Consider the following 13672-nt stretch of genomic DNA (forward strand, 5'->3'; position numbering starts at 1 on the left):
CTGGGGGTCCAAACCCCAAAAAATATTTAAATTTGAAAACTAATTTCCTGCCTAAAATATAAAAAGTCACTAACACAAAGGATGGACTTTTGATTTATTTTTTACAATAATGTCGAATAGTGTATTGTATTACATTGCTCTGTTTTTACTTTTTTACTATTTCTTGTTTCATTGCATGTAATGGCAGAGATTAGGGATTAATAAAGAACAACCATAACCACAATCATATGAACAGAAATCTATGCATTGATTTATATGAAGACAAGTCCAGATATTGTGGCCAAGATTGATCAAATTGTTATTTTTATTTACATAGCATAGCAATTCTATTTTTATAGCAATATATTGGGGGGGGGGACATTTTGAGCATATTTGAACATTGGGGGGGATATGTCCCCCCCAATTTATATTATAATTATGGCCTTGATATATTGTATATGCACTATAGGTTCTGCAAAAATCACGTGATGTGGACGAACGCATAACAGCTGCTGAGGCAGCAGCAGACCAAGATTTCCCACCTGATGGTCGCTGTGTTGCGCCCGAAACGTCGTGATTTATTTTATTGTATACCTACGTGACTTTACCGAAATAACCAAAGAGTATACATTCGTTAATAACGCTCTTTCCTTGCAGGAATTAATATTGATTTGCATTTGTGCGACTAAAAATCTGATTTGCTCTACAACCTTGTTAGGATTGCATTCTCTCCACATCAGCTGTCTAAATAATGTAGTGGTTGTGGAAGTCGCAGTTGATCCATTGTATGTATCAATTGTGACGGATCGGAGAATGTCTTGTAGTTTTCGGGGTGGGTCCGATTGGAGTCCAGGGTGAGTCCGGGGTGGGCCCGCGGTGGGTCAGGGATGGGTTCTAAGCAGGTTAGGTGTTTCTGGAGTCATTTTCTGGAGAACGAATTATTTTATAAACCATGTTGCTTTTTGAGGCATCTGACTTGCTTACCTAAGGAGTCTCGATTCTTTTCCAGGGAGTGTGACCTTAACAGAACAACATGTACAGGCGACGTTTCAGGATAAACAACCAAATCAAATGGGCATCAGCTTAATAACCCCAAAAAACTTATATTATGGATTATAAACCCTTTAACCTTAACCAGTGCGTGTTCTCAGATGTGTTTGTTTGTAGGTGTTGAAGGCGGTGAGGAGTGATGGTGTAGCGGATAGCGTGCTGCGATCTGCGATGAGCGATCTTGTGGTCGGCTCTTATGTCTAGGTGTATTTGATCAGAGGTTGACACGACTTGGAACGGTTTTCCCAACGTAGTTTATCTTGAGCGGAAAAAGCACTGATTCGTAATCGCCTTCCTGGCACAGTGGCAGCCAGGGGGATAAATACCACATTCATATGACGGTGACGACATTAACCACTGTTGATGTCCCCACAAAGTAATAATAATAGTATAACAAATCAAGAATAATTGTATTGACACCAGAGATATGATCGGCAAAGTCAACCACCAACCATTGTTTGAATTCTCAACCTTCCATTGGGAGCCGCTCACTATCCTGCTGAGCCACTTGGCTGGATGCATAGCCTATTCGTGCTTAACTATTGTAATAAATACCATGCTCTTCAAGCATGACCAATTTGGTATTGTGATATGTGCTCTTATTGCCAGTCCTGGTATTATTGAGCATGATGTGTCACCAATCCCCGATATTATGGACTTTATTCTTTCCATGTGCAGCTATATGAGTGATTTCTGAGACAAAGACAATTCTCACCGTGCATAACCCTCCGTTTGTACCTCTCTGTGGCGTCAGTGTTGGGCAGGAGGCTGTGGGAGTGCAACGAAGATGCACGTGGCTCTGCTGGTGATGTTCGGCCTAATGGCGGGAGTTGCGTGGAGCCATGGGGCTTCTATCTTCAGCGGCTGCCAGATAAGAGGAGACAAAGCCAACTGCTCACGCCTGGGCCTGCAATCTGTGTCTGAAGACCTCCCAGTCACCATAACCTCTCTGGACATGTCCTACAACCAGATCTCTAGCATTCAGAGAAAGCACCTGTCAGCACTTTTATGGCTAAAAACTCTAAATGTGGCCTTCAACCAAATATCAAGCATTGACCCCTTAGCTTTCTTAAGCAACTCTGCTTTACAAGACATTGACTTGAGTAATAACAGATTACCAGGAGCATGGGATGAATCATTTGCTGTTCTCAAGTCGATCTGTAAGGTCTCTGGATGTCAGAAACAACTCCTACGTGTCTTTAAATATTCCAGGTTCCTTCACATCTCTCAAGATTCTGAATCATCTGAAGGTTGGAGACCTGAATGTCACCAAAATATATCAAAGTGTCAACGAGACGATGGAACTGGAACATCTCTCCATTGTGACTGGAGACCTGATCGTCTATACTCCAAGCTCCTTGTCGGCATTCCACAGTCTACAAAGTGTGACTCTAAGCTTAACCTTGTGCAAAAACATTGCGCTGCTCACTGACATCATATGTGATGTCTCCGGGAACAGTGTGCAGTTGCAATTGTAGTTCCTTGATTTTACTGATTACTCTGGCGACGTAAACTTTTTTCAATGTATTTCAAAGCCAAACAGCATACTAGAAGTGTTGACTATTTCACAGACCTGCTTATAAGAATCTGCTGCCAATTTACTGCTAAATGAAGTAATAGAAGCACAAAAACTGAGATCTCTGAATCTACGACACATTGCATATGAGGGCGTTGGTAATTTTATTATACGAGATGGTTTCAAGTATGCTGCCCATATGCGGCATATATTGATTGAAAGCTTGGAGAATAAACATTTTTATATGTTTTATTCACTTTAAAATCTCCAACCTTTCTTAGTTAACATTCAATCACTGGCCTTAATTTTTGTAAACCTCTATTATTTACCTTGTGGAATTTTAAGAGGCCTAAACAAATATCCTTACCCTTGATATTTCAGGTAATTTGTTGACAGAATATACTTAAATTTTGATTTAAAGCTTTCGTGACTGCAGTAATTCATATTCTTAGTTTTTTCGGTAAAGTCACGTTGAAGAGAAACAACAAAATAACAAAATATATATAAAACAATAAAAAAATTCTCACGACGTTTCGACCATAACTCAAACGGTCATCATCAGGTGTGTCGGTTTGCATAAATTTATTTTGAAAACGGCATATTTATTTATATATATAAAAAATAACGTTTGCGTCACGCGCAACGATTGGCAGTTTGCCAGGACTAGTCCATCTATTTTTTTTTTAAAAGAGGAGGGGGGAGACGAAATTTGTTTTTATGTATGCTGTCTGAAAGCCACTGTAAGCGTGAACAATCAATCAAGAACTGAAATGATTTATCAAATCTTTCCAATGATTGCTAAGATAGAAAAAACTAAGAATAAGAATATACTTAATTCGCGACATGCTCTGGAGTACTACTACCAAACCTTATGGAACTAATTTTTAGGAAAAACTATTTGACTCATATACAGAATGTCGGTGCCATGCTAACAATGTGTCCCTCGCTGAAGCTACTTGATGTTTCTGAAAATCAGATCGTCAGTGGATGGAATTCCAATTGCAAGTGGCCTTTGAATTTGCAAGTTTTCAACATCTCGTCCAATTTACTGACAGATGACGTGTTTGACTGCTTGCCAACATCACTGCAGTCACTCGACGTAACAATAAGATCCAAAACGTTGGCAAAAAAATAATGAAGTTTGAAAACCTGAAAGAGCTGTACTTGAGTAACAACAAGCTGAGCACCATCCCAGTTCAGCTGCCCCAGGTTCTGCCCTGGCTGAAGGTGCTGACGATCCATGGAAACATATTGTGGACAGTGGATCCCTTTGTCCTGCAAGGTCTGGGTAATCCTACCCTGCTAGACATGAGGGGAAACCCATTCCATTGCATGTGCGACATCCGCCACTTTGTCACCTTCTGTGAGAGTTCCTCAAGATTGTACATTGAAGGATGGCCAGCTAACTATCAATGCTCCAATCCAGAGAATGAAGTTGGTAAACAGCTGTCCTCGGTCTCCTACCCCACACTCTACTGTGACACAACAATGAAGAGCGTGATAGCTTGTGTTACCACATTCGTGTGCACTGCTCTCCTGGTCGGGCTCTGTTGGTACCTAGATGCGCTTTGGTACCTGTGCATGACGTGGGCTTGGCTCCAAGCCAAGCGGCGGAATTTCCTCTCAGATCCAGATGGAAACAAAGACTACGATGCGTTTGTGTCATACAGCCAGAACGACGCTGCCTGGGTAATGGAGCAACTTTTGTCTGAGCTGGAGTCACACTCAGTACCACCGTTTCGACTCTGCGTGCACGAGCGGGACTTTGTTCCCAGCCACCACATCATGGACAACATTATTGACTGCATCGAGCAGAGCCGCAAGACTCTCTTTGTCATCTCACAAAGTTTCGTGGAGAGCGAGTGGTGCCACTACGAGCTGTACTTTGCGCAGCAGCGTCTCATTGAGAACCGAGACGATGCTTGATAAGCATCTGTTAGCCAAACCTACACACTGGCGCGTACACTATTGTTTTGGGACATTTCGTTAATTGCATAAATTACCAATGAATTCATTGATGTCACACTACACATTTATAAGCATCTATGCTGCGAATCTACACACTCACATGATAACTATTGTTTTGAGATATTACATTTAATCACGCAATTTTGCCCTCCAATTAATTGATGTCCTACTTGCCAATTGTTCATTGTAGCTCTGTCATCCCGATATGTTTGTTCCTTTCACCTGAAGAAGGCCACTTTGTGTTGTGGCCGAAACGTCGTGAGAATTTTATTGCTTTATTTTATTATTTTATTCTCATTCTACGTGACTTTACCGAAAGAACCAAAGAAGACGGAGTATCGCTGAAAGTTGTAATCTACATTTATCCTTATGTTTTGAGTCACTTTCAGAGTCAAGGACTGCGAGAAGTTGCATTGTACTAAGCTATAAGAGTTGTGAGAAGCTAAGAGGTGTGCGAATACATTTTATGAGTTTTGGAGAGTGAGTGAGGAGCAGCGGACGAGCAGCTCACAGCAGGAGCCCTCCTGGGGGAAGGGCTGGGAGCGCCAAGGGTGCTTGCGCAAAGCAAGCTGCTGAGAGAGGGGGAAGCTGCGCGGCCACAGGCCTTCCGACTGATAACAGACCCGGGCGCGCAGACAATCTGCAGACGTGCTGAATTGGAAGCCCCGAGCACACTCCAGCAAAAGTTGAGCTCGAGGGACGATCAACAGTGTCTGGTGCCAACGAGGAAGACGCACTGCCGCCCAGCGGACGGGCTGCGAGCGCTATCTGGCGACGGTACCATCACGCACATCATCTCTGCCAGCACGGGAAACCGCCGCCAGCATGGGCAGCGTGCTGACTCAGCAACCACCCCAGCGGTGGAGAGAGACTGATGCGCAGCCGAGAGCGCCGTGTGTTCGACACACACACCGACCCAGTGCCCCCTGCTGGAGATCTGAGGTATTTTCGGTACAAGGAACTGCACCACGGAAGCCATTGATTCGTCAGAACCACAGCAGAAATAATACGTGGACAACTCAAACCATACTGCCCGCTATAATTATTGGACCTCTTGGTCACTGCCCACCAACACACAAACACACAACGCGCATATCAGTAAGAATAAGATTGTTCCAATAAGTTGTTTTTCTTTTGCAAAGGGTTGCCATTCCAAGGTAGTGTGTTAACAATTAGCTGGTCGTGAAAAGCAGTATTCTGTCCCTTGAGTTGCATGAATACGGTCGTTTAGAAGTATTTTAGTCATTCGTTTTCTCATTATCGCATAGCCTTACCAATGAATTAATTGATGACACACTAAACATTTATAAGCGTCTATGTTACGAATCTACATACTCACACAAATAATATTGTTTTGAGACATTACGTTTAATCACACAAAATTGCCCGTGAATTCATTGATGCCCCATTATCCAATTGATAAGCATCTGTTAGCCAAACCTACACACTGGCGCGTACACTATTGTTTTGGGACATTTCGTTAATTGCATAAATTACCAATGAATTCATTGATGTCACACTACACATTTATAAGCATCTATGCTGCGAATCTACACACTCACATGATAACTATTGTTTCGAGATATTACATTTAATCACGCAATTTTGCCCACCAATTAATTGATGTCCTACTTGCCAATTGTTCATTGTAGCTCTGTCATCCCGACATGTTTGTTCCTTTCACCTGAAGAAGGCCACTTTGTGTTGTGGCCGAAACGTCGTGAGAATTTTATTCTTTTATTTTATTATTTTATTCTCATTCTACGTGACTTTACCGAAAGAACCAAATAAGATGAATCCTTGCAGTCACGAAAGCTTTAAATCGAAATTTACATCAAAGCCGTTCGCATTCTTTTTACAGTACTCTACAATAATACTTTTCAATAATAGTTTTGACGGTAAAACACATGTGCACTACACACACATGTATTACGTACGGACATATACACACGGTTCTAATTACATTAGTACTGTAGTTTTTTTGGTGCTTAAATCCACTGCTGGATGAACGCCCACCGCACGCTGTGCGAGTGGATCGTAGGGATTTACTTGACCAGTCTGTTGGGGGCCGCCGCAGGCTGTGCACCGCAGGCGCCTCCGAACAACCACATACTATATTACTCTCCTAAACACACATACATAGACCATAAACATATATTCCACGTAATACTTTATACACATTTAATCACACACGATTGATTATATTACACTTACACTCAATTAACATAAAACACATACACACGTTTAATTCTTTTATGAATTTAGCCTAATTTGCATAACATTTACATGCTTTCATAAATGTGCATAATTGCATATGTATTTTTATTTATATTTTACAATTAATTACAAAAAAAAACACAACACAGTATAGATGTAGTGGAGTAGAAGATACGCATGGGTAAATTGGCCATATACAGTACATACAGACATACAAACAGTGTGGGTCACATAAGGTCGAGCAGGTGGTGAAGTCACGGGTGGCGTAAACAAACCAAAGTAATTAAGGGAGTCAAGGCACGAGGGCTGTGATTGGTCGAGAGGCTGTTAGCGTTAAGTGGCGGCGTCACGAAGTCTGGGCCGTTGGACAGGTGCGAGCTGCAAAAAAAATGCCAGCGAGGCACGTGGCAATTCATTAAGGCTGATTGGAAAGGGGATACAACTCGGTGATTTGGACGGGGAGTTGAGTTGTTGTTGGGGAGTTGTTGGCGAGAGGTGGAGAGAGCAGCGAGAGATGCGAAGAGGGGAGCCGGCAAATGTTAGTGAAGAATACATTGAGAGCCGAACTCAGAGGACAATAAATAGCGATAGGGAGAGTTAGCGTTAGCAGAGTGGTAGTTACGGTAGAGATAGGTACAGGGAGAGTTAGAGATAGATAAGCCACTGTGTGTGAGAGATAGACAAGTCACTCTGTGTGAAGAGATAGACGAGCCACTGTGTGTGAAGAGATAGACAAGTCACTGTGTGTGAAGAGATAGACGAGTCAGTGTGTGTGCGGAGATGGAAAAGTCACTGCGTGTGAAGAGATAGACGAGTCACTGTGTGTGAGGAGATAGAGAGAGAACCACTGTGTGCGGGAAGTGAAGAAGAGACTGTGTGGAGAGACCAGGAGTATGAGTGGACGGTGCTGAGGGGAATTCGAGTGTTCGAGTTGGCGGAGCACGGAGAGGAGAAATTATATAGTGTGTGTGTGTGTGGGGAACGATGGAAATAAAAATGACGGTGGAAGAAAGGCGATTGTCGTCCAAGTGAAGCCACGGCACTACATTTGGTGTCAGAAAAAGTACGGAGCACGCCACGATGTAAAAAAAAAAGCGGCAAAGAAAACAAATGTGCCAGTGGACTCGGGCGGCGACAGCGACAACGACAATGTACAGTCCGGCCAGATGGCCGGCAGTACTCCTGACCGGGACGGCGGTTCGGGTGGTGCTGAAGGGCCGCGATCGCCAGAGGATTGGCGAGTCCTCATGACCCAGTGGGAGGCCAGGATGGAGAAGTTGTCAGAGGAGTTCCGGAACTTCTTGACGGAGAACCGCATTCAACTACCTGTACCGGGTCTACTGCCGGAGGTTGCCGCTCAGCCGGAGCGGGTGGAGGACTCTGACAACGAAGGCGACCAGTCGGCGGAACCGCCATGACGGCTACACGTACAACGATTTGAGGCCAAAGTGGGAGATTGGACGGCGTTCATACGAAGATTCCGTGCGGCTTACGAGTCCCTGAATTGGACGGAGAGTGCCGCGTTACGAGCACTGCCGACGGCATTGGATGATGACTCCTTGGCGACCTTTACCGGACTCCCTGCCGCTGTCAGAAAAACATTGGATGGTGCTATTGCGGCAATGAGGAAAGTCTACGAGCTGCGGTCGGTCGCCAAACGTCGATTTCAACAGAGGAAACGGGAGGCCACGGAGTCCCCCCTGGCATTCTGCAGCGCCTTGCTGGCCCTCGCCCAGGTTGCGTACCCGGCGATGGACGAGGAGGGCTGGGACTCCCTGCTGCAAGAGAAGATGTTACAGCTGGCGAAGGAGCTGCAAGTCGTCTTGTTGCTCACGGACAAGGATGATGACGACGACGTGTCGTCATTGCTGATCGCCAGGAACATACAAGTCAACCTTAACATACGAGACGAACCAGCGGCGGCGGTGGCGCAGCCGTTGCTGACGACCCCTGCCGGGGCCGGGAGCACGGTGGCGGTGGTGGTGGACGAGACGCCGCCGATGGCAGCGGCGGCCGGGATGTCGACCGGAGAACGACGGCGTCGTCCCGGGGTATTTGGAGACAGCATGCATCGGACATGCTACAAGTGCGGGTGGAGGGGTTATCTCGCCCGTGACTGCTGGAGACGGAGAGGTGGTCCTCCATGGGCGCCGAACAACTACAGTGGGCGGTTCCCCCAAGGCCAAGGATCCCGGGTGAGTCGAGATGCATTCAATACAGAGCCGCCCTATCCACATCATTCATCCGCGTCATCTCACCCGTATTCATCGGGTTCAGATAGTATGCATGGCCGGGATATGTGGGGTGCGTTGGTACATCGTGTGTTGGGGATGTGATGGCATGCATTCAAGGTGTTATGGTACGGGTTATTGTAGATACCGGGGCGTCGGCGACTCTCATTTCGTTGCAAACTTTTCAGTCGCTGCCGACGTCGCCTGGATCTTTGGGGCCGGTGGAAGGGCCATGCGTAGCGGCAAACGGGGGTAGTTTGGGCATTATGGGCTGCGTGGTTGCGACGATTCAATTTGGGGAGGTGATTGTGACGGGAAGTGTTTTGGTTTCAACGGCCTTGGCAGTACGGTGTTTATTGGGCACGGATTTTTTTGCAAAAGATGCCGAGTAAGATTTCGGTGGAAAAAGGTTGTTTGAAATTACCGTCGGGGAGATGTATGAAATTTTTGGACGCCTTCGAAGTTTGCGGTGGCGAACGCTGTGGTGCAGGCCGTGGTGAGCCACATCGTGCGCGTCCCACCTGCATCGCAAATATTGGTACCGCTACGGTTAAAGAAGGAATTGCCTTAGGATGAGGCTGCGTGCCTCTCGTTCAAGGGGATTGGAGGATCGCCCATTTTTGATGTTGACGGAGGGGTTGCTTGTTCGCTGGGATGTGGAAGCACAAAAAATTTGTATTGTTGTCCCGAGGGTGTTGCGGGGGAAACTGATTAACGAGATACATGAGAAATTGATGCATTTGGGGGAGAAGAAGACCGCGTTGACAGTGGGGAATGAATTTTACTGGCCGGGAATGTTTAATGATGTGAAACAGCATGTAAAAGCGTGCCAGGAATGTGCACGGAGGAAAGCGCCGGCACGGCCATATCGTGTCCCATTGCAATCGATTCGAGTTTCGAGAGTGAACGAAATTGTGGCACTAAATATTTTGGGTCCGTTCCCCGTCACCCCCCGTGGGCACAAATATTTGCTCGGCGGGGTCGAATACTTAACTTGTTGGCCGATGGCATGGCCGCTAGTAGACCAGTCAGCGACGTCGATCGCTGAGGCGTTCTTAAAAGGGTACATCTTGGATAAGGGGGCCCCGGAACAATTGCTTACCGACCAAGGCAGAAATTTTTCATCGAAATTGATTAAAGACGTGTGTGACTCGCTGGGGACCAAAAAGATCCGGACGTCCCCATACCACCCGCAGACTGACGGGATGGTCGAGCGGCTGCATAGGATGCTGACATCCATGCTTTGTCACCAAGTAAACACCGCTCAAGATGATTGGGACCTGCATGTTGCAGCGACGCTGGCTGCGTAAAGATTGGCCCCGCATGCCTCAACGGGGTACTCGCCATTTTTTTCTAATGTATGGACGGGAACCAGAAGCGCCGGCTATTGCTAAATTGGGAATTCGGAAACGGGAGAAATCTACGACGGTGCCTGCTCCAATGCAGGTGGCTTTAACTATATCTATAAGGTAACACGATTAAACTCGCCTGCACCCACAATTGTAATGCACGAGAAAAAAAAAACCTGCAGGGTACCACTATCAATCCATCATGGAAAAAAGCACGAGAAGAGGAGAAATACGGGTGTAAGCGTCCTGTCACTTTATATGCCCTACAACAAAGAAAACCTCTTTCTGGGTATAGTGGGAAGCCATGAACACTACATAAATATTAGGGCAGCACCCATGCATAGAATGAACTCAATGAAAACCACATTAACCCACAGCAACAAGCCCCGTTAGGAAACGGTAACATCAGAAAAATCAATCGGTCCAAGCAGGTTAGAGAAGCCCCCCTACTCGAACTCGCAATGGTGGTGAGATTCTAACTCCCTCAGCGGGTATACAGGAAGTCGTGGATTCGATCCCGATCTCGACCCTGACACTTGTATATTTGGTGTCCGCATGTTCTCGTTCTCTCTTTCCATTGGTCATGTGATTTTTTTTCTTCTCCAGAACCTGCGGTTTTCCCTCCACATTCAGAATTAACATACGTTTCGAGTATTTGGCTGCTGCTAGAAATTTCTGCATAAAGCCACTTTGTTGAGCTATCATTTGTGGCCAGGTCGTTTCTGAAATAGAGCTAAAAACTTAGTGGGCCTTACATGGTAAAATAAAAAATATATATAGTTTTAGTTTAAATATTCAGGCTGAACCTCTGGTCAAAGGCACTGCTTAAGCCTTTCTGGTTTCCATCTCCAGTGGCCTCTCCGGGCATCTTTCAGGCATCTGCGTGCCAGCCCCTCCTTTGAAGGACTCGGTTCCCAACCAGTTCGGCCCAGCATCCCAATGTAACGACATTTACGGTGGTGTAGGAACTGCACATAGCATACATGCTATGTCTGAATGATTTCCCATTAAATTCACTATTTCTCACAATGTCGAGTGTCCCATTGCAGTGCAATGTATTCTCGTTTTTTTACTGTTTGCCTGCCAATGCCTCAGGTATTTTGTGAGTCACAGCTCCAATAGTTATTTACTCAAAGCCTTTCTTTGAGACAAACGCAGGAACCCATTAGAAACTATCCAAGGTTATTATTTAATTTACTCCGTGGGGTGTTCAATACATGGTGTTGTACATGAGCCTACCGCTCCTATGCAAACTCATTTAGTAACCCCTGCCCGTAGTTTCTCCAATTGTAGGCTCGCCCGACATTGAAATGTTTATGTGCCTGAGGTTATTGGGTGTCTTTCAGTTAATAGAGGTTTCTCAAGGGTTTTCAAGACCAAATTCACCAATTTTAACCACCTGTCGGGTTGACATGTATAATGACGACACACTTCTCTTGAGATGGCACTTCATTGAAGACATTCACTTGACATCAGGCGGAGATTCCACTGCAACAGCCCTGAGTCTCCCGCGCATTTCCCTTATATATCAAGACGAGGCCACGCCCCCCTTCTCGATCATTATCGCTGACTGGACGCTCCCTCTATCGTCCTCTTCCGTCACCTGACCACCCACACTCCCTTCTTGAACATTCCCGTAGCCACCAGTCCCTTCACACTCACAACTGATACCCCCATCATTACCTCCCGTGGCCACTAGTCACCTCACACCGCACGTAGGCACTATTGTCATTACACATGTATGATGAGTGCATCCGAAGCTGATAACAAATGTGTGATACACCGTAGGTTTGCATTCACCTCCACCAATCTGGTTAATTGCATCACATGTACACGCTGTGTCCTTCACTACATCGCGTTGGCGACAGCTTATGCCCAACATGTTCTGTCAGCTCACCGTGCAGACTTCGTGTCCAAACCAGTGGCTCGTCACGTCAACGGTGGGGACCACAGCCCCAGCAGCGACGCGTCTGTGTGTGGTCGAGTCTTGATCTCTGGTGGCAATGAGACCCACAATCAAGACAGAAGGCTGCTGCTATCGTTTCCAATATCAATTAATGTATATAGCAATACTGTTGTCATTCTTTAGTAATTATTGAAGTTATCTGATAGTCAATAGCTTCTATTCAGTAACTATTCACATGCCTATTAAAACAATAGTAATCAGAAAACATTTAAAAACTAAATTGTCATCAAGCCCCTTGGTGTTAAGTGCAGTCTCCAACTCTTGTCATTTATTCTCTGGCATCTTTATGTATGTGCTATGAAGAAACATCTAAACATCACCGATGATATATATTTTCAAGGCCATATGCAGCGTTATTGATTAATGTGAGTTTTGGTTAATGGTACTTGTGCACCACTGCCAATACAACAGTCTTTATTTTGTTTCATGGAGAGATCGAAATCGAGTGAACTGGGACCAACAAGTGCAGCCATACCAAGTTCGTCTCGCTATCTTCGTGGGTGATTTCAGCAGCCATCACCCTAACTGAGACACTTGATCCAACGAGACGTGCCTTTTTAGAATAAACAAATAATAATCTTTATGGTATAGGGCCGAGACATTCCTATATATCACAGACCTGTATATTGGCCTTCGGCTCCAGAGCTGTTATTCTTCAGCTCGATGTGGAATAACTATGTGCGGCTATACGTGATGTCATTTATGAATTAGCCACTTCACACAATATCGACGTTGTCTGTTTACAGGAGACACGTATTTCAGATGACCAGGCAGGGCATCCAGATAGCTGAAAATGACCTTGTCTGTTACTCACTTCACCCCAAATATAGCCGTGGTATACAGGAGGTCGTAGGTTCGATTCCGACCTGACGCCTGCATATTTGGAGCTCACATGTTCTTCCCGTGGTCGCATGCATTTTTCCCAGGTCCTCCGGGACACATGCGTGTAGAGCAATTGGCTGATATACATTTGCACGGGATAATTCACTTCGTTGAGCTATCATTAATGGCCAGGTCGCTTCTAAGAAAGAGCTATATAGCACAGTGTACCTTACCTGGTAAGAAATAAGATGTAAACAGTAAATTTTGATGAAAAGCTTTCGTGACTGCAGGGATTTATATTCTTTGTTCTACGTGACTTTACCGAAAGAACCAAGAATAGGTAAACAGTATTTTTAAAAGGGTAAAAACCCATTCCTATAGGTAAACAGTAGTAAAACGTGAACTGGTTGATGTCGAGCTGCTACCACACTCTGTCTGCAATGTTGTATGCATTGGCGGGGATTCTATCTGCAATGTATAAAAAACACCAAATGACTCGTGGGGTGTACCACCTGGTACACCGTCCGCATAATTAGGTGGAGACGGGAATATTCAATGGGTATCTGTTGGGTCA

At 45.3% G+C, this 13672-nt stretch overlaps 1 protein-coding gene across 3 annotated transcripts in view; it reads left to right on the top strand.

Annotated features, from left to right (window-relative positions):
• Positions 1–4466: 4466 nt before the first annotated feature.
• Positions 4467–13672, top strand: part of LOC142907715 (uncharacterized) — a 37363-nt gene continuing 28157 nt past the window's right edge. For all 3 annotated transcript variants that reach the window (XM_076057372.1, XM_076057371.1, XM_076057373.1), the window contains exon 1: positions 4467–8925. In XM_076057372.1, the coding sequence (XP_075913487.1) occupies positions 8353–8925 (573 nt within the window). In that variant the 5' untranslated portion in view covers positions 4467–8352. The remainder of the gene's footprint in view (positions 8926–13672) is intronic.

Source organism: Petromyzon marinus, chromosome 82, assembly GCF_048934315.1.
Source record: "Petromyzon marinus isolate PM22_M1 ecotype Great Lakes invasive population chromosome 82, UKy_Petmar_22M1.pri1.0, whole genome shotgun sequence".
NCBI classification, from domain to species: Eukaryota; Metazoa; Chordata; class Hyperoartia; order Petromyzontiformes; family Petromyzontidae; genus Petromyzon; species Petromyzon marinus.